The following is a 27,948-nucleotide window of genomic DNA, read 5'->3' on the forward strand; positions in this document are numbered from 1 at the left end:
TCGCTCCCAAACGGATCTTAGTGTAAAATGCTTAAAAATCGACCTAGAACCTACAAATATCAAATCTCAAATGTAAAGCCCAAAAGGTAGGCTACCAGTATGTCAGATCGTGAAATGCGCGTTCAAATACATTTTTACCTGCCCAAATTATTAGATGGTCTCAGTGGTTTAGTGGAGGGTATACGCAGCATACCCACGTATTTCAGAGATGGAAATATCCGTTAGAAATGTTGAAAGGATGGGGGTTTAAATATGCAACTATCATGGGTTGCTAATATGACTAGGATAATGCATTTGGCTGCTAGACAATGAAAGAAAGTTTAAAGAAAACGCATACGAGTAGGCCTAAGTCTTTATAAAAAATAATTGCCTCCACGTTTCTATGCTGGGGTTTTGGCTATAGGCTACTTTCAAGTATGGTAAGACATGCCTCATAATATGAAGTAAAATGTCCAGGTTTCAAACAGTTAAGGAATAGAAAAAATATAGCGATGCTAATGATAGGCCTTTCCCAAAAACCTTCTATATTAAATGTTAATTACAGTACCTACAAAGTAGCCTATGCCTACCTGTCAGAACGATATCATGATTATTTGTGTCAATCCAGTAGGCATTTATTTAGCAAACTCCAACTCATGTGCAACAGAAACACTGCTAACCGCCGTGCTAGGTGCCTGCACACTTGAATTAAACTACACTCAAAAAACGAAATGTCTTATATTTTTTTCCCAGACCTCAAAAGTGGACTTAGAACAACGTTTCCCAACCCTGGTCCTCGAGTACCCCCAACAATACACTTTGTGTTGGAGCCCTGAACAACCACACCTCATTCAGCTCATTGAGGGCTTGATGATGCGTTGACAAGTTGAATCAGGTGTGCTTGTCCAGGGTTACAATACAAAATTGCACTGTTGGGTACTCCAGAACCAGGGTTGGGAAACACTGACTTAGAACATTAAATGGTGTTGTTTTTCTGTAAAAAAAAAAAAAAGTGTGACTTTGACAGTGAAAACCTGAAAAATGTAGGGAAAATATGAAACCTGTGATTTAAAAAAAACGTATCTATTTCAGTGGTAGACCTACTATTAGCCTAGTTGTACAGTACATCTTGGGTTGGCCTGACTTTGAAAAAACAATATGGGATTTATTGTTTTAGGTCATTCTGAGTGTAGGCTATGTCACTGTTTTTCATATAATTATTCAGACGGGGCACCTTTCCTTCGCCGGGCGCTGCGTCTGGAAAAAAATTAGTATACCTACTTCTCCAGGCACCACTACACCATTGGATGGCCTGTTGTTTTTGGGGCACTCAAAACATCAGCTTGGATGGGCCCTCCCCACTATTTGTGGTTTCTGCAGTGAGGATTCACCCTCATTAGTTAATAATTTTGTAACTTATCTGCAGAAAAACGTTGTTTAGAGCTCATAAAGCAGTAGTAGCAGTATGCAAATCAGGGAGCCAAATTAACGTCTCTTTCACCAATGCGATTCGGCTCCCGACGTTCACCAAAAAGATCCGTTCAAAAAGAGCCGTTCGTTCGCGAACGACCCATCACTACTGCCATGGTGAGTCGGACAAACATGGCGGCGGTTCGGTAGATCAAGACCGGACGACGAGCTTTATTTTATTAATGTCAACAGTCACGGATAAACCAGAGGCGGAGAAGAACCGAATAGAGACTCCGTGTATAGTGGCAAACGGAAACATTGTATCCGCATATTATTATTTTTCATCCAAGAAACGTCAAACAGGTTTGTGTGACAACAGTGAACAGTAGAACGCTTCACTTAAAGCGCAGTGGAGAATTATTTTGCTGGACATCCTAAACCTTGTTTGGGATTTTAGGAGACTCCAGAGAAATGTGTGGGAGGTAAGATGTCAATGGCATTTGACTACGTAGTTCTATGGTTGTTTTCGTCCCAGTTGGCTTAATTTTATTTCTTTACTATCGTGCGTGTGTGTCACTGTCAGCTGACACGTAGTTCCTGACAGGTCGATACTCGACTCGGGAGATGGGCAGTAAACTAAGGGAGATAAAGAGAACGAATACACACAGCAGGAGTTATTGTTGGACGACTGATACAGGTGTTGTCAGCCCTAGTTTCTAATTACCAAAAGCAGTATCAATATCAGTCTATTGTCATGGCCATACAGTTCTCAAATATGGTCTCACATTCAGATCATTGTTTTGTGTTATGCATTTGCACATAATGCCGAATTGTTATATACCAATATAACAATGCCTTTGTTTGCATGATAGTAAACAATAGATGTAAAAATAATACTAGTCATTGTTGACTATAACATAGTTATAACATGTGATGTCCTGCATCCAGTACTATTAGTTATTTTCCACTGTAAGCCCCAGGCTGACACTAGACCCCTTCCACATGTGATTCATATATGATGTTGAACATTCCTAATCAACTCCCCACTCAACCTCCCCTCTCACCCCATATTTCCCCATGGATGGACTCCCTTCATGCGATGAGCGCTAATGTTTTCCCCATAGCCCATACTAGCCCTCTGTGTAGTCTTTGTTTTTGTATGCAGTTATATGTCAGTGTACTCAATAAACATAGGTAAGTGTCAAGCATGTCAGGCTACTGGTAACCATGGACCATCAGAAGACACTATATATACAAAAGTACAGTTGAAGTCGGAAGTTTACATACACCTTAGCCAAATACATTTAAACTCAGTTTTTCACAACTACTGACATTTAATCCTAGTAAAAATTCCCTGTCTTAGGTCAGTTAGGATCACCACTTTATTTTAAGAATGTGAAACATCCGAATAATAGTAGAGAGAGTGATTTATTTAAGCTTTTATTTCTTTCATCACATTCCCAGTGGGTCAGAAGTTTACATACACTCAATTAGTATTTGGTAGCATTGCCTTGAAATTGTTTAACTTGGGTCAAACGTTTCGGGTAGACTTCCACAAGCTTCCCACAATAAATTGGGTGAATTTTGGCCCATTCCTCCTGACAGAGGTTGTGTAACTGAGTCAGGTTTTTAGGCCTCCTTGCCCGCACACGCTTTTTCAGTTCTGCCCACAACATTTCTATAGGATTGAGGTCAGGGCTTTGTGATGGCCACTCCAATACCTTGACTTTGTTGTCCATAAGCCATTTTGCCACAACTTTGGAAGTATTCTTGGGGTCATTGTCCATTTGGAAGACCCATTTGCGACCAAGCTTAAACTTCCTGACATTTTATTCCTCATGATGCCATCTATTTTGTAAAGTGCACCAGTCCCTCCTGCAGCAAAGCACCCCCACAACATGATGCTGCCACCCCCGTGCGTCACGGTTGGGATGGTGTTCTTCGGCTTGCAAGCCTCCCCCTTTTTCCTCCAAACATAACAATGGTTATTATGGCCAAACAGTTCTATTTTTGTTTCATCAGACCAGAAGACATTCCTCCAAAAAGTGCGATCTTTGTCCCCATGTGCAGTTGCAAACCGTAGTCTGGCTTTTTTATGGCGGTTTTGGAGCAATGGCTTCTTCCTTGCTGAGCGGCCTTTCAGGGTATGTCGATATAGGACTCGTTTCACTGTGGATATAGATACTTTTGTACCTGTTTCCTCCAGCATCTTCACAAGGTCCTTTGCTGTTGTTCCGGGATTGATTTGCACTTTTCACAACAAAGTACGTTCATCTCTAGGAGACAGAACGCGTCTCTTTCCTAAGCGGTATGACGGCTGCGTGGTCCCATGGTGTTTATACTTGCGTACTATTGTTTGTACAGATGAACGTGGTACCTTTAGGTGTTTGGAAATTGCTCCCAAGGATGAACTAGACTTGTGGAGGTATATAATTTTTCTTCTGAGGTCTTGACTGATTTGTTTTGATTTTCCCATGATGTCAAGCAAAGAGGCACTGAGTTTGAAGGTAGGCCTTGAAATACATCCACAGCTACACCTCCAATTGACTCAAATTATGTCAATTAGCCTATCAGAAACGGCTAAAGCCATGACATTATTTTATGGAATTTCCAAGCTGTTTAAAGGCACAGTCAACTTAGTGTATGTAAACATCTGACCCACTGAAATTGTGATACAGTGAATTATAAGTGAAATAATCTGTCTGTAAACAATTGTTGTAAAAATGACTTGTGTCATACGCAAAGTAGATGTCCAAACCAACTTGCCAAAACTATAGTTTGTTAACAAGAAATTTGTGGAGTGGTTGAAAAACGAGTTTTCATGACTCCAACCAAAGTGTATGTAAACTTCCGACTTCAACTGTATGTGAACACCCCTTCAAATTAGTGGATTAGGCTATTTCAGCCACACCTGTTGCTGACAGGTGTATACAATCGAGCACGCAGCCATGCAATCTACATAGACGAACATTATCAGTAGAATGGCCGTACTGAAGAGCTCAGTGACTTTCAACGTGGTACCATCATAGGATGCCACCTTTTCAACAAGTCAGTTTGTCAAATTTCTGTCCTGCTAGAGCTGCCCCGGTCAACTGTAAGTGGTGTTATTGTAAAGTGGTAACGTAAGAGAAACAACGGCTCAGCCGCAAAGTGGTAGGCCACACAAGCTCACAAAACGGGACCGCCAAGTGCTGAAGCGCATAGTACGTAAAATGTTTTTGTCTGTCCTCGGTTGCAATACTCACTACCGAGTTGCAAACTGCCTCTGAAAACAAATTCAGTACAATAACTGTTTGCCGGAGATTCATTAAATGGGTTTCCATGGCCAAGCAGCCGCACATAAGCCATGCGCAATGCCAAGGGTCTGATGGAGGGGTGTAAAGCTCGCAGCCATTGGACTGTGGAGCAGTGGAAACATTCTCTGGAGTGATGAATCACTGTTCACCATCTGCCTGTCCGACGGACTAATCTGGGTTTGGCGGATGCCAGGAGAATTCTACCTGTCCCAATGCATTGTGCCTACTGTAAAGTTTGTTAGAGGAGGAATAATGGTCTGGGGCTGTTTTTCATGGTTCGGGCTAGGCCGCTTAGTTCCAGTGAATGGAAATCTTAATGCTACAGCATACAATTACATTCTAGACGATTCTGTGCTCCCAACTTCATGGTAACAGTTTGGGGAAGGCCCTTTCCTGTTTCATCATGACAATGCCCGCCATGCACAAAGCAAGGGCCATACAGAAATGGTTTTTCGAGATCGGTGTGGAAGAACTTGACTGGCCTGCACAGAGCTCTGACCTCAACCCCATTGGACACCTTTGGGATGAATTGGAACGCCGACTGCAAGCCAGGCCTAATCGCCCAACATCAGTGCCCGACCTCACTAATGCTCTTGTGGCTGAATGGAAGAAAGTCCCTGCAGCAATGTTCCAACATCTAGTGGAAAGCCTTCCCAGAGGAGTGGAGGCTGTTATAGCAGCAAAGGGAGGACCAACTCTATTTTAATGCCCATGATTTTGGAATGAGATGTTTGATGAGGAGGTCATGTAGTGTAGCTCGGCCTACTCCCTTTCAACTTCTCTTTGTTTACATATCAATTGAGGTGCAACCATTACAAGATATACCCAAGCCGTTATTACCTTATGTGAGAACCGTAGCATACTTATCAATATCATGCAGTGTACAGTCATGGCCAAATGTTTTGAGAATGACACAAATATTAATTTTCACAAAGTCTGCTGCCTCAGTTTGTATGATTGCAATTTGCATATACTCCAGAATGTTATGAAGAGTGATCAGATGAATTGCAATTAATTGCAAAGTCCCTCTTTGCCATGCAAATGAACTGAATCCCCCAAAAATACATTTCCACTGCATTTCAGCCCTGCCACAAAAGGACCAGCTGACATCATGTCAGTGATTCTCACGTTAACACAGGTGTGAGTGTTGATGAGGACAAGGCTGGAGATCACTCTGTCATGCTGATTGAGTTTGAATAACAGACTGGAAGCTTCAAAAGGAGGGTGGTGCTTGGAATCATTGTTCTTCCTCTGTCAAACATGGTTACCTGCAAGGAAACACGTGCCATCATTGCTTTGCACAAAAAGGGCTTCACAGGCAAGGGTATTGCTGCCAGGAAGATTGCACCTAAATCAACCATTTATCGGATCATCAAGAACTTCAAGGATAGCGGTTCAATTGTTGTGTTGAAGGCTTCAGGGCACTCAAGAAAGTCCAGCAAGCGCCAGGACCGTCTCCTAAAGTTGATTCAGCTGCGGGATCGGGGCACCACCAGTACAGAGCTTGCTCAGGAATGGCAGGAGGCAGGTGTGAGTGCATCTGCATGCACAGTGAGGCGAAGACTTTTGGAGGATGGCCTGGTGTCAAGAAGGGCAGCAAAGAAGCCACTTCTCTCCAGGAAAAACATCAGGGACAGACTGATATTCTGCAAAAGGTACAGGGATTGGACTGCTGAGGACTGGGGTAAAGTCATTGTCGCTGATGAATCCCCTTTCCGATTGTTTGGGGCATCCTGAAAAACGCTTGTCCGGAGAAGACAAGGTGAGCGCTACCATCAGTCCTATGTCATGCCAACAGTAAAGCATCCTGATACCATTCATGTGTGGGGTTGCTTCTCAGCCAAGGGAGTGGGCTCACTCACAATTTTGCCTAAGAACACAGCCATGAATAAAGAATGGTAGCAACACATCCTCCGAGAGCAACTTCTCCCAACCATCCAGGAACAGTTTGGTGATGAACAATGCCTTTTCCAGCATGATGGAACACCTTGCCATAAGGCAAAAGTGATAACTAAGTGGCTTGGGGAACAAAACATCGATATTTTGGGTCCATGGCCAGGAAACTTCCCAGACCTTAATCCCATTGAGAACTTGTGGTCAATCCTCAAGAGGCGGGTGGACAAACAAACAAAATAACAAATTCTGACAACTCCAAGCATTGATTATGCAAGAATGGGCTGCCATCAGTCAGGATGTGGCCCAGAAGTTAATTGACAGCATGCCAGGGTGGATTGCAGAGGTCTTGAAAAAGAAGGGTCAACACTGCAAATATTGACTCTTTGCATCAACTTCATGTAATTGTAAATAAAAGCCTTTGACACTTACGAAATGCTTGTAATTATACTTCAGTATTCCATAGTAACAACTGACAAAAATATCTAAAGACACTGAAGCAGCAAACTTTGTGAAAATTAATATTTGTGTCATTCTCAAAACTTTTGGCCACGACTGTATTCATAGTTGAAGTCAGAAGTTTACATACACTTAGGTTGGAGTCGTTTTTCAACTACTCCACAAATTTCTTGTTAACAATCTATAGTTTTCGCAAATCGGTTAGGACATCTACTTTGTGCATGACACAATACATTTTTCCAACAATTGTTTACAGACAGATTAATTCACTGTATCACAATTCCAGTGGGTCAGAAGTTTACATGCACTAAGTTGACTGTGCCTTTAAACAGCTTGGAAAATTCCATAAAATGATGTCACGGCTTTAGAAGCTTCTGATAGGCTAATTGACATCATTTGAGTCAGTTGGAGGTGTACCTGTGGATGTATTTCAAGGCCAACCTTCAAACTCATTTATCTTTGCTTGGCATCATGGGAAAATCAAAACAAATCAGCCAAGACCTAAGAAAAAATGGTAGACCTCCACAAGTGTGGTTCATCCTTGGGAGCAATTTCCAAACACCTAAATGTACCACGTTCATCTGTACAAACAACAGTACGCAAGTTTAAACACCATGGGACCACGCAGCCGTCATTCCGCTTAGGAAGGAGACGCTTTCTGTCTCCTAGAGATGAACGTACTTTGGTGCGAAAAGTGCAAATCAATCCCAGTACAACAGCAAAGGACCTTATGAAGATGCTGGAGGAAACAGGTACAAAAGTATCTATATCCACAGTAAAACGAGTCCTATATCGACATAACCTGAAAGGCCGCTCAGCAAGGAAGAAGCCACTGCTCCAAAACCGCCATAAAAAAGCCAGACTACGGTTTGCAACTGCACATGGGGACAAAGATCATACTTTTGGAGAAATGTCCACTGGTCTGATGAAACAAAAATAGAAATGTTTGGCCATAATGACCATCATTATGTTTGGAGGAAAAAGGGGGAGTCTTGCAAGCCGAAGAAAACCATCCCAACCGTGAAGCACGGGGGTGGCAGCATCATGTTGTGGGGGTGCTTTGCTGCAGGAGGGACTGTCAAGGTATTGGAGTGGCCATCACAAAGCCCTGACCTCAATCCTATAGAAATTTTGTGGGCAGAACTGAAAAAGCATGTGCGGGCAAGGAGGCCTAAAAACCTGACTCAGTTACACCAGTTCTGTCAGGAGGAATGGGCCACAATTCACCCAACTTATTGTGGGAAGCTTGTGGAAGGCTACCCGAAACGTTTGACCCAAGTTAAACAATTTCAAGGCAATGCTACCAAATACTAATTGAGTGTATGTAAACTTCTGACCCACTGGGAATGTGATGAAAGAAATAAAAGCAGAAATAAATCACTCTCTCTACTATTATTCAGACGTTTCACATTCTTAAAATAAAGTGGTGATCCTAACTGACCTAAGACAGGGAATTTTTACTAGGATTAAATGTCAGTAGTTGTGAAAAACTGAGTTTAAATGTATTTGGCTAAGGTGTATGTAAACTTCCGACTTCAACTGTACTTTTGTGTATATATAGTGTCTTCTGATGGTCCATGGTTACCAGTAGCCTGACCTGCTTGACACTTACCTATGTTTATTGAGTACACTGACATATAACTGCATACAAAAACAAAGACTACACAGAGGGCTAGTATGGGCTATGGGGAAAACATTAGCGCTCATCGCATGAAGGGAGTCCATCCATGGGGAAATATGGGGTGAGAGGGGAGGTTGAGTGGGGAGTTGATTAGTAATGTTCAACATCATATATGAATCACATGTGGAAGGGGTCTAGTGTCAGCCTTGGGCCAAGGTGTATGTAAACTTCCGACTTCAACTGTATTTAACCAATCACAACTTACCCATTTTAAAGTCATACATTATTTTATCCAGCCTAGTAGTGAAGTTAATCTAGGTCTTATACCATTTTTATCTGAGGTTTCTAGTGAATGTACAAAGGCAGCTTCAGTCTAGAGAGTAGACTTTGCATTATGGACAAATTTTATGCATTGACTCGGTCCGGATTGTTTGCATATCAGTGTTGCTGATGGTTTTAACAAAGAGAAGTGGGTGTTAACCATGACTGATTACATGTGTAAGTCTGTGTGTGTCTGTGTCTTTCTGTGTTGTGTGTGTGTGTGTGTGTGTGTGAGAGAGAGAGAGTGCTCTCGTGTGGATTGCTCCATGCACACGGGGCAAATGCAGACATTCCAGGAGTAAGTGTAATATCACAGGCCCACAGCTGCTGTACAGAGCTAGAGCTGCTCTGTGCTGTCTGTCACTGAAGCTGTCTGACTTCCTAGGCCTTCAATGACTAGACTAGCAACTATGCACAGCACAACTGTTACTGTATACTTAGCTAGTCAAGGTTGAAAATGGCCTTAGCCCTGTGAAAAGTTTGAGGCTTCTTACACCACATCAAACTTCACATCAAACTTCACCACATCAAACTGTCTCTCAGGATATAAATCATAACATGTGATATACAGTACCAGTCAAAAGTTTGGACACACCTACTCACTCAAGGTTTTTTCTTTATTTTTACTATTTTCTACATTGTAGAATAATAGTGAAGACATAAAAACTATGAAATAACACATATGGAATCATGTAGTAACCAAAATAGTTGTAAACAAATCAAAATATATTTTAGATTACTCAAAGTTGCCACCCTTTGCCTTCATGACAGCTTTGCACACTCTTGGCATTCTCTCAACCAGCTTCACCTGGAATGCTTTTCCAATAGTCTTGAAGGAGTTCCCACATATTCTGAGCACTTGTTGGGTGCTTTTCCTTCACGCTGCGGTCCAACTCATCCCAATCCATCTCAATTTGGTTGATGTCGGGTGATTGTGGAGGCCAGGTCATCTGATGCAGCACTCCATCACTCTCCTTCTTGGTGAAATAGCCCTTACACAGCCTGGAGGTGTGTTGGGTCATTGCCCTGTTGAAAAACAAATGATAGTCCCACTAAGCGCAAACCAGACGTGATGGCGTATCGCTGCAGAATGCTGTGGTAGCCATGCCGGTTAAGTGTGCCTGGAATATGGGCTTGGTCTTTTACCAAATAGGACTATCTTCTGTATACATTGTCACAACAAAACTGATTGGCTCAAATGCATTAAGAAGGAAAGAAATTCCACAAATTAACTTTTAAGAAGGCACACCTGTTAACCGAAATGCATTCCAGGCGACTACCTCATGAAGCTGGTTGAGAGAATGCCAAGAGTGCAAAGCTGTCATCAAGGCAAAGGGTGGCTACTTTGAAGAATCTCAAATATAAAATAGATTTTGATTTGATTAGCACTTTTTTGGTTAAAACATGATTCCATATGTGTTTTTTCATAGTTGTGATGTCTTCACTATTACTCTACAATGTAGAAAATAGTAAAAATAAAGAAAACCCTGGAACGAGAAGGTGTGTCCAAACTTTTGACTGGTACTGTATATATATTACATTTCCTTCAGTGACTCAAGTTTAACACCAGGTCCCTAGCCTCAAGCAAATTAATCCCTTTGTCTCAAGACAGGGGTCAACTAGGTTGACTTTAAAACTTGCTCTACAAGCTCTAACACAACAGCATCCAGATAACCAATGCCTCTTTTCTCCTTTGGTCCTCTCCCCAGGTAATCTCCAGTCACTCCATTACCACCCCTTTTCCTTCCTCCCCTCCCGTCTCCCCCCACCCACCCTGCAATTATGGCGTCATCCCCTCCTGCAGCCTCCTCGACAACGTCCCCCTCCACCCTCCGCCCTCCCTCGGCTCTGGACTCTCTCTCCATGTCCTCTCTCCTGTCTGGGGACCTGGAGGACGAGGCGGGGGACAGAGGGGAGGATGCGGGTGGCCTGGGTGACCTGGAGGTGAACCCGTATGACGGCTTGCCCTTCTCGTCACGCTACTACTCCCTGCTGGAGGAGAGGAAGAGGCTTCCTGTTTGGAGCCTGAAGTACCGCCTGCTGGAACACCTGGAGACAAACAGCATGGTCGTGGTCAGCGCCCCCAGTGGCACAGGAAAGAGCACACAGGTAAGAGGCATGCATAATACGTACAAACATGCACGCACACACAGAGGCATGGGCACACACATGAGCGCTGGTGGTGAAGAGCACTCTCACTCTGTCTCCCTCCATCTCTTTGTCTCTATCTCTGTCCCTCACCTTCTCCCTCCAAGGTGCCCCAGTGGTGTGTGGAGTATGCCCAGTCCCATGAGTTCTCCCATGGTTTGGTGTGCTGTTCCCAACCCTACGCTGTGGCTGCAGCGAGTCTGGCCCTCAGAGTGGCTGATGAGATGGACCTGAGTCTGGGCCTGGAGGTGGGCTACTGTGTCCCCCACGATGACGGCTGTACCCCCGATACGCTACTCAGGTGAGGAGGGAGGTAGACACACAGGTGTGCATGAAGATTGGGCCATGTGTATGTACACACACATAGGTACAAGCTTGGGTACATACCCATCACACTATATGATGGCACGGTCCTTACTTCCTCCTTATCTTCTTCTAACTCAAATCAAATCAAATATATTTCTAAAGTGCTTTTTACTTCAGAAACCCAGCCTAAAACCCCAAACAGCAAGCAATGCAGATGTAGAAGCACGGTGGTTTGTCTAACTGGTTTGTCCACCCTCCTTTCTGCTCTTCCCGGCCTGGATTAGAATATTGTTGTCCTTGTTTTCTTATCTCTTATCTCTCTTTCTCTCTCGGTCTCCCCCTGAGGTGTATCGACGTGGACTTATACGATCGGATTAAAAGTGCAATATGCAGAAATCGCTCCCCCATTTCCTGGTTGCTAAAATTCTAATAGTTTGCCTAATTTCAGTTTATGTGACAAAACAAGTGTAGAGACAATGTACCATCTAAAACGCTGTGAAATATATTTTCCATAACCAAAAATATTGTATTTTCAGCTGTTAGAAGCTGGTATACAAAACTGAAGCTAAAAGATGCAAAAAACTAAACTTAAATCTGAAATATGTAACTTTTTGGGCGAACCGACCAAATTCACATAGAAATATTTGTTATAGATCTGTCACTCATTGAAAGCAGGTCTAAGAAGCGGTATATCTGTTCAATGTGCTCTATTTCTATGCTTCCCATTCTAAAGTTTAATTTTTGCGTCTTTTACTTTCGGTTTTGTACACCAGCTTCAACAGCTGAAAATACAATATTTTTGGTTATGGAAAATGTATTTCACAGCGGTTTTGATGGTACAATGATTCTCTACACGTGAGTTTCCCAAACTCAGTCCTGTTTTGGTTTTTGCCCTTGCACATCATCATGCTTTGATTATTTGAATCCGATGTGTAGTGCTAGGGCAAAAACCAATATGTGCACTCAGGGGGGCAGGACCGAGTTTGGGAAACCCTGCTCTACACTATACTTGCTTGTTTTGTCACATAAACTGAAATTAAGCGAATTATTACAATTTTAGCAACCAGGAAATGGAGGAATTTCTGCATAGTGCATCTTTAAGACTGGGAAGCATAGAAATAGCACACACAGATCTACCGCTACTGTGTAAGAATGAGAATGACAGATCTATAACTCCATTTCTAAAGAAAGTTACATGTTGCAACTTTAAGGGGTGAGTTTGTTTCTCTCCATGATCTCGCTCAGGTTTGTCAGTGACTCTCTGCTCCTGGGAGAGATGATGTCGGACCCCCTGCTGCGTCAGTACGGGGTGCTGGTGGTGGACGAGGTGCAGGAGCGCACGGTGCCCACCGACGTCCTCCTGGGCCTGCTGCGGGACGTGTGCGACCAGCGACCCGACAACCTCCGCGTCGTCCTGCTCACCGACCCCTCCCTCGCCCCCAGCCTTGCCACCTTCCTGGGTGAAAGAGTTCCGCTTCTAACACTGGATGAGCCTGTCGGAGATTCACCCAACACAGAGACGAGGAGGAGACCACTGGTTGTCATGGAAACGGTGTACAGGGATCCTGGAGGGAGGGAGGCGGCGGTGGCAGCGTGTCATATGGTGTTGGATCTTCACCGCAGGGGGGAGGAGGGGGATGTAATGGTCTTTCTCCCCAGCGCCCAGGTAGATGCACGCACACTCACAACACAGTATACTAAATATATCCAGCTGATCTCATTAACTACTGAGGCTGTTTTTATCAGATCAGTAGACGGTAGATGCCCAGTAGGCCTCTGCTGGTACAGAGAGATGGCTCAGTGGGTTACGTCTGGTCGGGTTAGTTAGGGTAGTTAGGGCTAGTTGGTGTTAGTTAGTGTAGATGGGGTTAGTCGGGTGCATGCAACAGTAGAGTTGTGGTATTACTTCCCACACGATGTAAGTCATTTTGGATCAAAGTGACTGCTAAATCAACTTATTTTCTATCCCATATTTTCTTGTCCGTTTCTGATCGACTTTCTTCCATCTGAAAATCCCTATTGAGTCTTATTTCTTAATGCTTTGTTTTGTAATAGGCCATCCTCTTCCTTGTCTGTTGTTGCCTCTCACGCTGGGGACAGAGAAATGGGGACACTGTAACCTTAGACTGCTGAATGGCATCAGTGTGTATCTGGTGTCCTGGTTAATGCATCCAGAACACACACAGATTGATAGATAAATAGATACATACACTTCACCCAGACATGCACATATTTTAGGATATTAATCATTTCCAGCACAGATCCCTATCATATTCACATACACACTCCCACTATGTCAACATCACCACACCCTAGCTCCTCACGTCATTCCCGGCTATGGTTTCAAATCCAGAGGCATACCTGGACTTAAGTACAGTAGTTGACGCCATGGCTGCAAAACACAGGGCTAACTAGCCAGGAGAACTGATCTGGTTAAGGCTTATTCGAAGAGTCACAGTAAACAGAGTACTGTTTGCCAAGTCTCAACTCAGATCAACCTAAACCATGCGTTTAGGGAGAGAGAGGGAGCTAGAGAGGGGGTGAAACATGAGAAAGGAGCAGGAGAATGGGCACAGGGGATATACCCCAATATGCTCAAATAGATTATTTATTCATTTAGATCATTTTTTACTTTTTAAAACAATAAAAACTCATAGCTTAATGTGAGGACGCCATTAAAAAGTATGAAGACTTTGCCAGGGCAAGGGGTGGGGCAGTGGCAAAGATGAGGAGTTGCTTCCACTCTTCCCCTTTAATTGCCCTCTGTACCCTATGGTCAATCCCTTTAACTGGTTAGCAAAACTACTCCCACACAGCTGCAGGAAGGAGGGAGAAAATGATAGCCTTCAAATCAAATCAAATTTTATTGGTCACATACACATCTTTAGCAGATGTTATTGCGGGTGTAGTGAAATGCTTGTGTTCCTAGCTCCAACAGTGCAGTAATATCTAACAATTCACAACAGTACACAAATCTAAAAGTAAAAGAATGGAAATAAAAAATATCTAAATGTTTATTATTATTTTTCTTCCCAAGATGGCATAGCAGTCAGACATCCTTTGTCCTCCTCTTGTCGTGTCCTGTGTGTATATATATATTTACATATTTTCTTCGCATATCTTTTTACATATTTTTTTTCCTAAAAACTCAACCTCAAAACACTCTCCTGCAACCCACCTCACCAATTAAAAAAAAAAGTATTATTTACCTCAAATCTGAAATCCACAACAGAAGCTAGCCAGAGGTTAGCCAGTTCACTGGCTAACGTTGGAGTTCAGCTAGCCACGGTTAGCGGTCATCAGCTGTTCAACCCTGACCTGTTCACCGGACGTGCTTGTTGCACCCTCGACAACTACTATGATTATTATTATTTGACCATGCTGGTCATTTATGAACATTTTAACATTTTAACATCTTGACCATGTTCTGTTATAATATCCACCCTGCACAGCCAGAAGAGGACTGGCCACCCCTCATAGCCTGGTTCCTCTCTAGGTTTCTTCCTAGGTTTTTGGCCTTTCTAGGGAGTTTTTCCTAGGGAGTTTTTCCTAGCCACCGTGCTTCTTTCACATGCTTTGCTTGCTGTTTGGGGTTTTAGGCTGGGTTTCTGTACAGCACTTTGAGAATATCAGCTGATGTACGAAGGGCTATATAAAAATAAATTTGATTTGATTTGATTTGATCAACTATCCATTAGCTCGAAACGCTATCGCCAGTTTTGTACAGCGCGACTTAGACCAGAGCATACCGGACTTATTCTCTCTCCATATCCCCGGATTTCTACCACAGGCTCTGGACATTTACACCTGGATCTTGCAGCTAGCTAGCTGCTACCTGAGTGACTATTGGCAAACGTCGGTCCCGGAGCTAACATAAATTATTCCGGAGCTAGCTAGCTGAAGAGTTCCATCAGCCACTCCTGGGCTACAATCACCTATCCGGACCCGTTTTACTGCCGATGCGGAGCCCCATCGGGCCTTCACGACTGGACTACCGACGTTATCTGCCCGAGGGAGTTATCCAACTGGTCCCTCCGTCGCGACGTAACCTGAACGCCCATCTGCGGCCCGCTAATCGTTAGCTGTCTTATCGGCTGCTTTCTGAATAGGTCTATCGGACAATTTTCTTGGGCCACTATAACTATAACTATTTTGCCAATTGAACTGGTCCCCCCTACCACACGGAACCCCACTAATCTACCGACGGAAACGCACGAGGTGGCTAAAAACAGACCTCCCTCCATCTTCTACCAGCTTGCTACCTATGGCTACCTATTAGCTGTCTAATTCTCACTGGACCCTTTGATCACTCGGCTAAGCATGCCTCTCCTTAATGTCAATATGCCTTGTCCATTGCTGTTCTGGTTAGTGTTTATTGGCTTATTTCACTGTAGAGCCTCTAGCCCTGCTCATTATACCTTATCCAACCTTTCAGTTCCTCCACCCACACATGCTATGACATCTTCTGGTTTCAATGATGTTTCTAGAGACAATATCTCTCTCATCATCACTCAATGCCTAGGTTTACCTCCACTGTATTCACATCCTACCATACCTTTGTCTGTACATTATACCTTGAAGCTATTTTATCGCCCCCAGAAACCTGCTCCTTTTACTCTCTATTCCAGACGTCACAGACGACCAATCCTCATAGCTTTTAGCCGTACCCTTATCCTCCTCCTCCTCTGTTCCTCTGGTGATGTAGAGGTGAATCCAGGCCCTGCAGTGCCTAGCTCCATTCCTATTCCCCAGGCACTCTCTTTTGATGACTTCTGTAACTGTAATAGCCTTGGTTTCATGCATGTTAACATTAGAAGCCTCCTCCCTAAGTTTGTTTTATTCACTGCTTTAGCACACTCTGCCAACCCGGATGTCCTAGCCGTGTCTGAATCCTGGCTTAGGAAGTCCACCAAAAACTCAGAAATCTTCCTCCCTAACTACAACATTTTCAGACAAGATAGAACGGCCAAAGGGGGCGGTGTTGCAATCTACTGCAGAGATAGCCTGCAGAGTTTTGTCCTACTATCCAGGTCTGTACCCAAACAATTTGAATTTCTACTTTTAAAATTCCATCTCTCTAAAAACAAGTTTCTCACCGTTGCCGCCTGCTATAGACCACCCTCGGCCCCCAGCTGTGCTCTGGACACCATATGTGAACTGATTGCCCCCCATCTATCTTCAGAGCTCGTGCTGCTAGGTGACCTAAACTGGGACATGCTTAACATCCCAGCCATCCTACAATCCAAGCTTGATGCCCTCAATCTCACACAAATTATTAATGAACCCACCAGGTATCACTCCAAAGCCGTAAATACGGGCACCCTCATAGATATCATCCTAACCAACTTGCCCTCTAAATACACCTCTGCTGTTTTCAACCAAGATCTCAGCGATCACTGCCTCATTGCCTGCATCTGTAATGGGTCAGCGGTCAAACGACCTCCACTCATCACTGTCAAACGCTCCCTGAAACATTTCAGCGAGCAAGCCTTTCTAATCGACCTGGCCCGGGTATCCTGGAAGGATATTGACCTCATCCCGTCAGTAGAGGATTCCTGGTTATTTTTTTTAAATGCCTTCCTCTCCATCTTAAATAAGCATGCCCCATTCAAGAAATGTAGAACCAGGAACAGACATAGCCCTTGGTTCTCTCCAGACCTGACTGCCCTTAACCAACACAAAAACATCCTGTGGCGTTCTGCATTAGCATCGAACAGCCCCCGTGATATGCAACTTTTCAGGGAAGTTAGAAACCAATATACACAGGCAGTTAGAAAAGCCAAGGCTAGCTTTTTCAAGCAGAAATTTGCTTTCTGCAACACAAACTCAAAAAAGTTCTGGGACACTGTAAAGTCCACGGAGAATAAGAACACCTCCTCCCAGCTGCCCACTGCACAGAGGATAGGAAACGAATATCACCACCGATAAACCCACAATAATTGAGAATTTCAATAAGCATTTTTATACGGCTGGCCATGCTTTCCATCTGGCTACCCCTACCGCAGTCAACAGCACTGCACCCCCCACAACCACTCGCCCAAGCCTTCCCCATTTCTCCTTCTCTCAAATCTATTCAGCTGATGTCCTGAAAGAGCTGCAAAATCTGGACCCCTACAAATCAGCCGGGCTAGACAATCTGGACCCTTTCGTCCTAAAATGATCTGCCGAAATTGTTGCAACCCCTATTACTAGCCTGTTCAACCTCTCTTTCGTGTCGTCTGAGATTCCCAAAGATTGGAAAGCAGCTGCTGTCATCCCCCTCTTCAAAGGAGGGGACACTTTTGACCCAAACTGCCACAGACCTAAATCTATAATACCCTGCCTTTCTAAGGTCTTCGAAAGCCAAGTCAACAAACAGATTACCGACCATTTCGAATCCCACCGCACCTTCTCCGCTATGCAATCTAGTTTCAGAGCTGGTCATGGGTGCACCTCAGCCACGCTCAAGGTCCTAAACGATATCGTAACCGCCATTGATAAGAAACAATACTGTGCTTCCGTATTCATTGACCTGGCCAAAGCTTTCGACTCTGCCAATCACCACATCCTCATCGGCAGACTCAATAGCCTTGGTTTCTCAAATGATTGCCTCGCCTGGTTCACCAACTACTTCTCTGATAGAGTTCAGTGTGTCAAATCGGAGGGCCTGTTGTCCGGGCCTCTGGTTGTCTCTATGGGGGTGCCACAGGGTTCAATTCTTGGGCCAACTCTTTTCTCTGTATACATCAATGATGTCGCTCTTGCTGCTGGTGAGTCTCTGATCCACCTCTACGCAGACGACACCATTCGGTATACTTCTGGCCCTTCTTTGGACACTGTGTTAACAACCCTCCAGACGAGCTTCAATGCCATACAACTCTCCTTCCGTGGCCACTAACTGCTCTTAAATACAAGTAAAACTAAATGCATGCTCTTCAACCGATCGCTGCCTGCACCTGCCCACCTGTCCAGCATCACTACTCTGGACGGTTCTGACTTAGAATATGTGGACAACTACAAATACCTAGGTGTCTGGTTAGACTGTAAACTCTCCTTCCAGACTCACATCAAACATCTCCAATCCAAAGTTAAATCTAGAATTGGTTTCCTATTTCGCAACAAACCATCCTTCACTCACGCTGCCAAACATACCCTCGTAAAACTGACCATCCTACTGATCCTCGACTTCGGCGATGTCATTTACAAAATAGCCTCCAATACCCTACTCAACAAACTGGATGCAGTCTATCACATTGCCATCCATTTTGTCACCAAAGCCCCATATACTACCCACCACTGCCACCTGTACGCTCTCGTTGGCTGGCCCTCACTTCATACTCGTCGCCAAACCCACTGGCTCCAGGTCATCTACAAGACCCTGCTAGGTAAAGTCCCCCCTTATCTCCGCTCACTGGTCACCATAGCAGCACCCACCTGTAGCGCGCGCTCCAGCAGGTATATCTCTCTGGTTACCCCCAAAGCCAATTCCTCCTTTGGCCGTCTCTCCTTCCAGTTCTCTGCTGCCAATGACTGGAACGAACTACAAAAATCTCTGAAACTGGAAACACTTATCTCCCTCACTAGCTTTAAGCACCAGCTGTCAGAGCAGCTCACAGAACACTGCACCTGTACATAGCCCATCTATAATTTAGCTCAAACAACTACCTCTTCCCCTACTGTATTTATTTATTTTGCTCCTTTGCACCCCATTATTTATATTTCTACTTTGCACTTTCTTCTACTACAAATCTACCATTCCAGTGTTTTACTTGCTATATTGTATTTACTTTGCCACCATGGCCTTTTTGCCTTTACCTCCCTTATCTCACCTCATTTGCTCACATTGTATATAGACTTATTTTTCTACTGTATTATTGACTGTATGTTTGTTTTACTCCATGTATAACTCTGTGTTGTTGTATGTTGTCGAACTGCTTTGCTTTATCTTGGCCAGGTCGCAATTGTAAATGAGAACTTGTTCTCAACTTGCCTACCTGGTTAAATAAAGGTGAAATAAATAAATAAATATTAATTTTAGGACGAGCAATGTCGGAGTGGCATCGACTAAATACAGTAGATATATACAGTGAGGGAAAAAAGTATTTGATCCCCTGCTGATTTTGTACGTTTGCCCACTGACAAAGAAATGATCAGTCTATAATTTTAATGGTAGGTTTATTTGAACAGTGAGAGACAGAATAACAACAAAAAAATCCAGAAAAACGCATGTAAAAAATGTAAAAAATTAATTTGCATTTTAATGAGGGAAATAAGTATTTGACCCCCTCTCAATCAGAAATATTTCTGGCTTGTTACCTGTATAAAAGACACCTGTCCACAGAAGCAATCAATCAATCAGATTCCAAACTCTCCACCATGGCCAAGACCAAAGAGCTCTCCAAGGATGTCAGGGACGAGATTGTAGACCTACACAAGGCTGGAATGGGCTACAAGACCATCGCCAAGCAGCTTGGTGAGAAGGTGACAACAGTTGGTGTGATTATTCGCAAATGGAAGAAACACAAAAGAACTGTCAATCTCCCTCGGCCTGGGGCTCCATGCAAGATCTCACCTCGTGGAGTTGAAATGATCATGAGAACGGTGAGGAATCAGCCCAGAACTACACGGGAGGATCTTGTCAATGATCTCAAGGCAGCTGGGACCATAGTCACCAAGAAAACAATTGGCAACACACTACGCCGTGAAGGACTGAAATCCTGCAGCGCCCGCAAGGTCCCCCTGCTCAAGAAAGCACATATACATGCCCGTCTGAAGTTTGCCAATGAACATCTGAATGATTCAGAGGACAATTGGGTGAAAGTGTTGTGGTCAGATGAGACCAAAATGGAGCTCTTTGGCATCAACTCGCCGTGTTTGGAGGAGGAGGAATGCTGCCTATGACCCCAAGAACACCATCCCCACCGTCAAACATGGAGGTGGTTTTTCTGCTAAGGGGACAGGACAACTTCACCGCATCAAAGGGATGATGGACGGGGCCATGTACCGTCAAATCTTGGGTGAGAACCTCCTTCCCTCAGCCAGGGCATTGAAAATGGGTCGTGGATGGGTATTCCAGCATGACAGTGACCCAAAACACACAGCCAAGGCAACAAAGGAGTGGCTCAAGAAGAAGCACATTAAGGTCCTGGAGTGGCCTAGCCAGCCTCCAGACCTTAATCCCATAGAAAATCTGTGGAGGGAGCTGAAGGTTCGAGTTGCCAAACGTCAGCCTCGAAACCTTAATGACTTGGAGAAGATCTGCAAAGAGGAGTGGGACAAAATCCCTCCTGAGATGTGTGCAAACCTGGTGGCCAACTACAAGAAACGTCTGACCTCTGTCATTGCCATCAAGGGTTTTGCCACCAAGTACTAAGTCATGTTTTGCAGAGGGGTCAAATACTTATTTCCCTCATTAAAATGCTAATCAATTTATAACATTTTTGACATGCGTTTTTCTGGATTTTTTTGTTGTTATTCTGTCTCTCACTGTTCAAATAAACCTACCATTAAAATTATAGACTGATCATTTTTTTGTCAGTGGGGAAACGTACAAAATCAGCAGGGGATCAAATACTTTTTTCCCTCACTGTATGAGATGAGTAAAGCAGTATGTAAACATGATTAAAGTGACTAGTGTTCCATTAATTAAAGTGGCCAGTGATTCCATGTCTATGTATATAGAACAGCAGCCTCTAAGGTACAGGGTTGAGTAGCCGGGTGGTAGCCGGCTAGTGATGGCTATTTAACAGTCTGATGGCCTTGAGATAGAAGCTGTTTTTCAGTCTCTCAGTCCCAGCTTTGATGCACCTGTACTGACCTTGCCTTCTGCGGGGTGAACAGGCCGTGGCTCGGGTGGTTGATGATCTTTTTGGCCTTCCTGTGACATCAGGTGCTGTAGGTGACCTGGAGGGCAGGCAGTGTGCCCCCGGTGATGCGTTGGGCAGACCGTACCACCCTCTGGAGAGCCCTGCGGTTGCGGGCGGTGCAGTTGCAGTACCAGGAGGTGATACAGCCCGACAGAAGGCTCTCAATTGTGCATCTGTAAAAGTTTGTGTGGGTCTTAGGGGCCAAGCCGAATTTCTTCAGCCTCCTGAGGTTGAAGAGGCGCTGTTGTGTCTTCCTGACCACAGTGTCTGTGGACTATTTCAGTGACGTGTACGCCTAGGGACTTGAAGCTTTCCACATTATCCACTGTGGTCCCGTCGATGTGGATAAGGTCATGCTCCCTCTGCTGTTTCCTGAAGTCCACGATCAGCTCCTTCGTTTTGTTGATGTTGGAGGGGTAGAGTGGAGGTTGGAGGGGTAGAGTGGAGGTTGGAGGGGTAGAGTGGAGAGCGAGGGGTAGAGTGGAGAGCGGAAAGAGTGGATGCATTTGGGACACTAAGCTCTACATTGCAGTCATGCACTGCATTTAGGGAGCTTAAATAGCATGTCCTCCTTTCATTGAAATGACAGTGTCTCTACTTGTCCACTCATTCACTTGTCTAACGAAGGACAAGTTTTAGAATGTCAGGAAATAAAGTTTCTCAAGAGCGTGTCAAAATGCCCAGGATAGAACGGTATACAGTTCATTCGGAAAGTATTCAGAACCCTTGACTTTTTCCAAATTTTGTTACGTTACAACCTTATTCTAAAATGCATTAAAAATGTTTTATCTACACACAATACCCCATAATGACAAAGCAAAAACAGGTTTTAAGAAATGTTTGCAACATTTGTTTACTGTTACTCTGTTTGCAATATATATATATATTTGGAAATATTACATTTACATAAGTATTCAGACCCTTTATTCAGTAATTTGTTGAAACACCTTTTGCAGCGATTACAGCCTCGAGACACTACAAGCTTGGCACACCTGTATTTGGGGAGTTTCTCCCATTCTTCTCTGCAGATCCTCTCAAGCTCTGTCAGGTTGGATGGGGAGCGTCACTGCACAGCTATTTTCAGGTCTCTCCAGAGAAGTTAAAGTCCAGGCTCTGGCTGGGCCACTCAACGACAGTCAGAGACTTGTCCCGAAGCCACTCCTGCATTGTCTTGGCTGCGTGCTTAGGGTCGTTGTCCTGTTGGAAGGTGAACCTTCACCCCAGTCTGAGGTCTTGAGCACTCTGGAGCAGGTTGTCATCAAGGATCTCTCTGTACTTTGCTCCGTTCATCTTTCCCTCGTCTCCCAGTCCCCACAGCATGATGCTGCCACCACCATGCTTCACTCTAGGGATGGTGCCAGGTTTCCTCCAGACGTGGCGCTTGGCATTCAGGCCAAAGAGTTCAATCTTGGTTTCATCAGACCAGAGAATCTTGTTTCTCATAGGCTGAGAGTCCTTTAGGTGCCTTTTGGCAAACTCCAATCGGGCTGTCATATGCCTTTTACTGAGGAGTGGCTTCCATCTGGCCACTCTACCATGAAGACCTGATTGGAAAGGAAAGGAAAGGGGGATATACCTAGTCAGTTGTACAACTGAATGCCTTCAACTGAAATGTGTCTTCCGGATTTAACCCAACCCCTCTGAATCAGAGAGGTGCGGGGGGCTGCCTTAATCGACATCCACGTCTTTGGCGCCCGGGAACCTTGGGTTAACTGCCTTGCTGAGGGGCAGAACGACATATTTTTACCTTGTCTGCTCGTGGTGGAATGTTGCAGAGATGGTTGTCTTTCTGGAAGCTCTGTCAGTGACCATCGGGTTCTTGGTCACCACCCTGATAAAAGCACTTCTCCCCGATTGCTCAGTTTGGTCGGACGGCCAGCTCTAGAAAGAGTCTTGGTGGTTCCAAACTTCTTCCATTTAATAATGATGGAGGCCACTGTGTTCTTGGGGACATTCAATGCTGCAGACATTTTTTGGAACCCTTCCCCAGATCTGTGCCTCGACACAATCCTGTCTCGGAGCTCTACAGACAATTTGCTTGGTTTTTGCTCATGCAATGTCAACTGTGGGACCTTATATAGACAGGTGTGTGCCTTTCCAAATCATGTCCAATCAATAGAATTTACCACAGGTGGACTCCAATCAAGTTGTAGAAAAATCTCAAGGGTGATCAATGGAAACAGGATGCACCTGAGCTCATAGCATTTTTTGAATAAGGCTGTAATATAACAAAATGTGGGGAAAGGGAAGGGGTCTGAATACTTTCCGAATGCACTCTATATTATCAACCATATCTCTCTCTCTGTTTCTCAGGAGATAGATGAGTGTGGCTTTCTGCTGCAGAAGGAGTCTGTGGCCCTGAGTCCTCAGCTGGGGCCCCTCAGAGTTCTACACCTCCATACGGGCCTCGGGGGGGCCACCCAGCGCGTCTACGAACCTGAGCCAGAAAGGCCTTCTGGTGACACGGAGGGGTCTGAAGGACTGGAAGGGCCAGGGATAGGGGTGGGGATGGGAGTGAGGCGCAGGGTTATCCTCACAGACACCCTTGGGGAGGCCTCCTTCTCTCTATCTGCAGTGCGCTACGTCATAGACACAGGCATGCAACTCAAGACAGTGAGTATTCATTTATCAGAGGTGGGAGGGAGAAGGAGTGTGTGTGGCACTATCCTACGCAGTGGGCTCATCCCCGTTGTCAAATGTGGCAATGCTACAATGCCGCATAACCTCAACAAATTATTGAGGTGTACCGAGTTGCAGTGCCATGCATAACCTCCCACTCTTCTGCCTCCGTGTCATAGGTTTACAACCCTCAAATCAGAGCGGACTCACAGGTCCTGTGTCCAATCAGCCGGCACCAGGCAGACATGCGGACGCAGAGGGTAAACGGTGACCTACCAGGTAGGTTAGGGTCAATCAATCCGTTTTAAAAAATCATCATGGAATGTGGTGGTTTTCTAATTTAAGAGAAGGGACATAGATAGCTGTTACAGGCCAACTATCCTCTCTATGTGTTCTTCTGACCCCTCTCCCCTGTCCCTCCAGGTCTTTGTTTCCGTCTGTACCCCCAGGCTCTTTATGAGGAGGGCATGGCAGAGGCCCGCAGCCCGGGGGTGATGGAAGAGAACCTCAGCCACCTGGTTCTGCTGCTCAAGAGGCTGGATATCGCTGACATGGGCCAGTGCAAGTTCCTGGACAGGCCTGGTAAGGAGGGCCACGCATCATCTAGCTAGTTGAGCCTTGCTCTCTCCTTTGAATGAATAAAGTGCACCTTTTTTTCATGGGAGTTTGTGTTTACTAGGTACCTTCTATTTTGTGATATCAGACAAAATATAAATATTATATCTTCCAATATCCCTCAATTTCTTCAATCCATCCCTCTCTATTTTATTCTCTCGTTTATTCCCCTCCCCCCAGCTCCCGAGGCTCTGATGCAGGCTCTAGAGGACCTGGACTACCTTGCAGCGCTGGATGATGATGGGAACCTGTCTGAAGTGGGCATCATTATGTCAGAGCTGCCCCTGGAGCCTTCGCTGGCTAAGGCCCTCATCGCTGCCTGCGAGTTCGACTGTGTCAACGAGCTGCTCACCATCGCCGCCATGCTCACAGGTACACACGACAGACACACACACTACACTCACTACACTGACCATGGTGCTTATTACTGGCTATAAAATGTGCCTTTACTCATAGCGTCCCTTTTTTACATGCATTTCAGAATATTGCTTTGTTTCTATAACTTTGACTTTTTGTTTTTTAACATTCATTTAAATTCTCCACCTGTGTGTGTTCCCAGCTCCCCCCTGCTTTGTGACCCCCCCACCCCAGAGAGAGGAGGCAGCAGCCACTCACAGACGTCCACTGTTGCACAATGAGGGAGACCACCTCACCCTCATCAACATCTACAACGCCTATATACAGCGTGAGTCTATATAATACTACACACACACACTCAGCTGCAATGTACAGGAGGTTTGGTTTATGCGCACAAACACACACGCACACAAACATCAATTTATAGATATACACATATGGGCACGACATACATTTTACACAGTTCTCCTCTTGAATATTAATCTGATTGCTATTTTAGACAATGAGGATGATGCCTGGTGTACTACCAACTTCCTGAACCCCGCTGCATTAAGATTGGCTGGGATGATTAGGGCGGAGCTGCTAGAGGTGATGCAACGAATAGAGTTGCCCGTCTCGCCTCCTGCGTTTGGTTGCCAAGACAACTGCACTAATATCAAGCGTGCGCTTATCTCAGGGTTCTTCCTCAAGGTAAAAAGACTCATCAGTTCACTTCTCCATTGAAGATTAGTTTGTTAGTTTATGTTGTGTGTCTGAAATTTGACAGGGAAATATATAGACCCTAACCTCTCTCTCTCTCTATCCTCCCCACTATTTGTCTTTACCTTACTGTCTTTCTCAATTTTCATATTTTATTCTTTCTTTCCATTCTGGTGTTTCTCTGCCTTTTGCCCCTTCCCCCTCGGTCTCTCCTGCTCTTTCTGTATTTGTTTCTCTATCTCGTTGCGTTTTCTCTTCTCCCTTCCCGTCTCTCAGGTGGCTCATGATGTGGACGGCTCAGGTAACTACCTCTTGTTGACTCACCGTCACGTGGCTCACCTCCACCCCTTCTCCTCCTATCTGTGTCGCCGGCCGCGCCCCAACCCTCCCTCCTGGGTGCTCTACCACGAATTTACCATCTCCCATGACAACTGTGTCCGCACCGCCTCCGAGGTGCATCCCCACATGTGAGTAACCCGAACATTTTTTGTGAACTTTTGTTGTAGTTAGTATGTATGTAATGCACACAGTAACCCTGAACTTCTTTAGGCCATCCACATAGTGGCGACTTTGCTTCCTTTTGGAATACTAGTCCTTTGATAGACAGTTCAGTAAACTGTACTATCTGTCAGAAGATAGTGGGTGCATTCCAGGTTGTCATGCTGCGCAGATGATCAGATCGAACAACAACAAGCGTTAAACTTCTACGGAACCATGTTAATATGATATAGAAGTCTTGTGACATGTGCACATGTCATTAAATTGAGGTAAACTAGGCATTTAAGTGCATTGCTTTTATGTAACCTTGTTTTCTGTGGGAAGGTTGGTGGAGCTGGCCCCTCAGTACTACCTGGGCAACCTGCCGTCCAGCGAGGGACGGGACCAGCTGATGGAGCTGAGACAGAGTCTGCTGCCCCCAGAGGAGGAACAGGAGAGGGGGCCGGAGGGGACCTACGACACACCCCACATTGAGGAACATTTAGACAGGACTGCAGATCCACGTAATCAGGACAGCACTGAGCTGTGTGTCATACAGTGACGGGAACGGAGTGGCTGACCAAAAGCAGAACCAAGGGAGGAGAACCTGAGATGGAGGACATGGATGCACTACGCACACTCAAAGTGCTACTGGGAACACACTACAGAACTGTACTGTTGCACGGACAGCTGATGAGGGAGAGAATGTACAGTACACTCTCCAGCCATACACAGCTGTATGGAAGCAGTAGTTTACATCTGAGTGAATAGGACTCACCTACAGGTGTTAGTGAAATATTTTTCAAATGAGATTACATGCATTTTTGACACATGAAAATGTTTCACACTGAACCTGCAGAGTTCCTATAAAATAAACTGTATACTGGTACCCAAAGTAATATACAGTGTATTTGGAAAGTATTTAGACCACTTGATTTCTGGCTTGATTTTTGCTGTGACATGCACTGTTAACTGTGGGACCTTATACAGACAGGTGTGTGCCTTTCCAAATCATGTCCAACCAATTGAATTTACCACAGGTGGACTCCAATCAAGTTGTTGAAACATCTCAAGGAGTTCGATATTGAGTCCCATGGCAAAGGGTCTGAGTACTTATGTAAGTAGGGCATTTCTGTTTTTAATTTTTTTATAAATGTGCAAATGTTTCTAAAAACCTGTTTTTCACTTTGTCATTATAGGGCATTGTGTGTAGATTGATGGCCAAAGAGTTCAATCTTGGTAGAATAAGGCTGTAATGTAACAAAATGTAGAAAAAAGGAAGGGGTTTGAATACTTTCCGAATGCACTGTTGAGAATTATATATTGTCAGAAAAGTTGACTATTCTACGAGGGTACCTGATACTTCACTGAAGATATCAGTCAGCTGTCAGGTAGACATGCATCCTTTCAATGATGACAGTTGAGGTATGGCATTGATGCTGTCACTTCCAGGGAAAATGTGTTTTTTGGTTTGTTGTGGCACCAGCACCTATCTCTTCAGTGGAAACTTTGATCCCTTTGTAGAAGTGCCCAATCACAGAAGTTTGATGTGGACTGGACATGTGATTCTCAGGGATCAGTTGGGTTTATAGAGGGCGATCTACCATTGTACAGAGCTTCCATGTTGAGGGATTTAGAATCCAGTTTTTGCTACCGTTGTTCTTTGTATTATATTGGGTTTAGTGTTTGTATCTGGACCCCTCTTCTACCACTCCAATGTGTTTAAATAATCATATTTGTGTGTGCAAATCAAGGGTGTCAGGTCAGCCTCCCCTATCTAAAACAACTTTTAAGTATATGATATTGAACATCAAAATAAAAGGTTCATTTGTTGAATATCGACTTGAAATAGTTAACTACTTAATTTGAAAGGATTCCTCCGGCCTTTGATGTTAACAGACAC

The 27,948-nt window shown here is 44.6% G+C and overlaps 1 protein-coding gene across 2 annotated transcripts; it reads left to right on the forward strand.

Moving 5' to 3' along the window:
• Window positions 1-1,544: 1,544 nt before the first annotated feature.
• On the forward strand, window positions 1,545-27,881 carry dqx1 (DEAQ box RNA-dependent ATPase 1). Of its 2 annotated transcripts, none has more exons than XM_014132900.3 (12): window positions 1,545-1,871; window positions 10,689-11,088; window positions 11,235-11,428; window positions 12,679-13,099; window positions 23,592-23,891; window positions 24,077-24,176; window positions 24,321-24,479; window positions 24,693-24,884; window positions 25,072-25,197; window positions 25,369-25,559; window positions 25,845-26,035; window positions 26,391-27,881. In XM_014132900.3, exons 2-12 carry the CDS (start codon window positions 10,762-10,764, stop codon window positions 26,605-26,607), a joined length of 2,418 nt encoding a protein of 805 aa, XP_013988375.2. In that variant the 5' UTR covers window positions 1,545-1,871; window positions 10,689-10,761; the 3' UTR covers window positions 26,608-27,881. The 2 variants fall into 2 exon arrangements, with proteins under 2 accessions (XP_013988375.2, XP_013988381.2); XM_014132906.3 differs by having other exon boundaries at window positions 1,546-1,752.
• The last annotated feature ends 67 nt before the right edge of the window (window positions 27,882-27,948 follow it).

This window comes from Salmo salar, chromosome 01 (genome assembly GCF_965601325.2).
Source record: "Salmo salar chromosome 01, fSalSal1, whole genome shotgun sequence".
Taxonomy (NCBI): domain Eukaryota; kingdom Metazoa; phylum Chordata; class Actinopteri; order Salmoniformes; family Salmonidae; genus Salmo; species Salmo salar.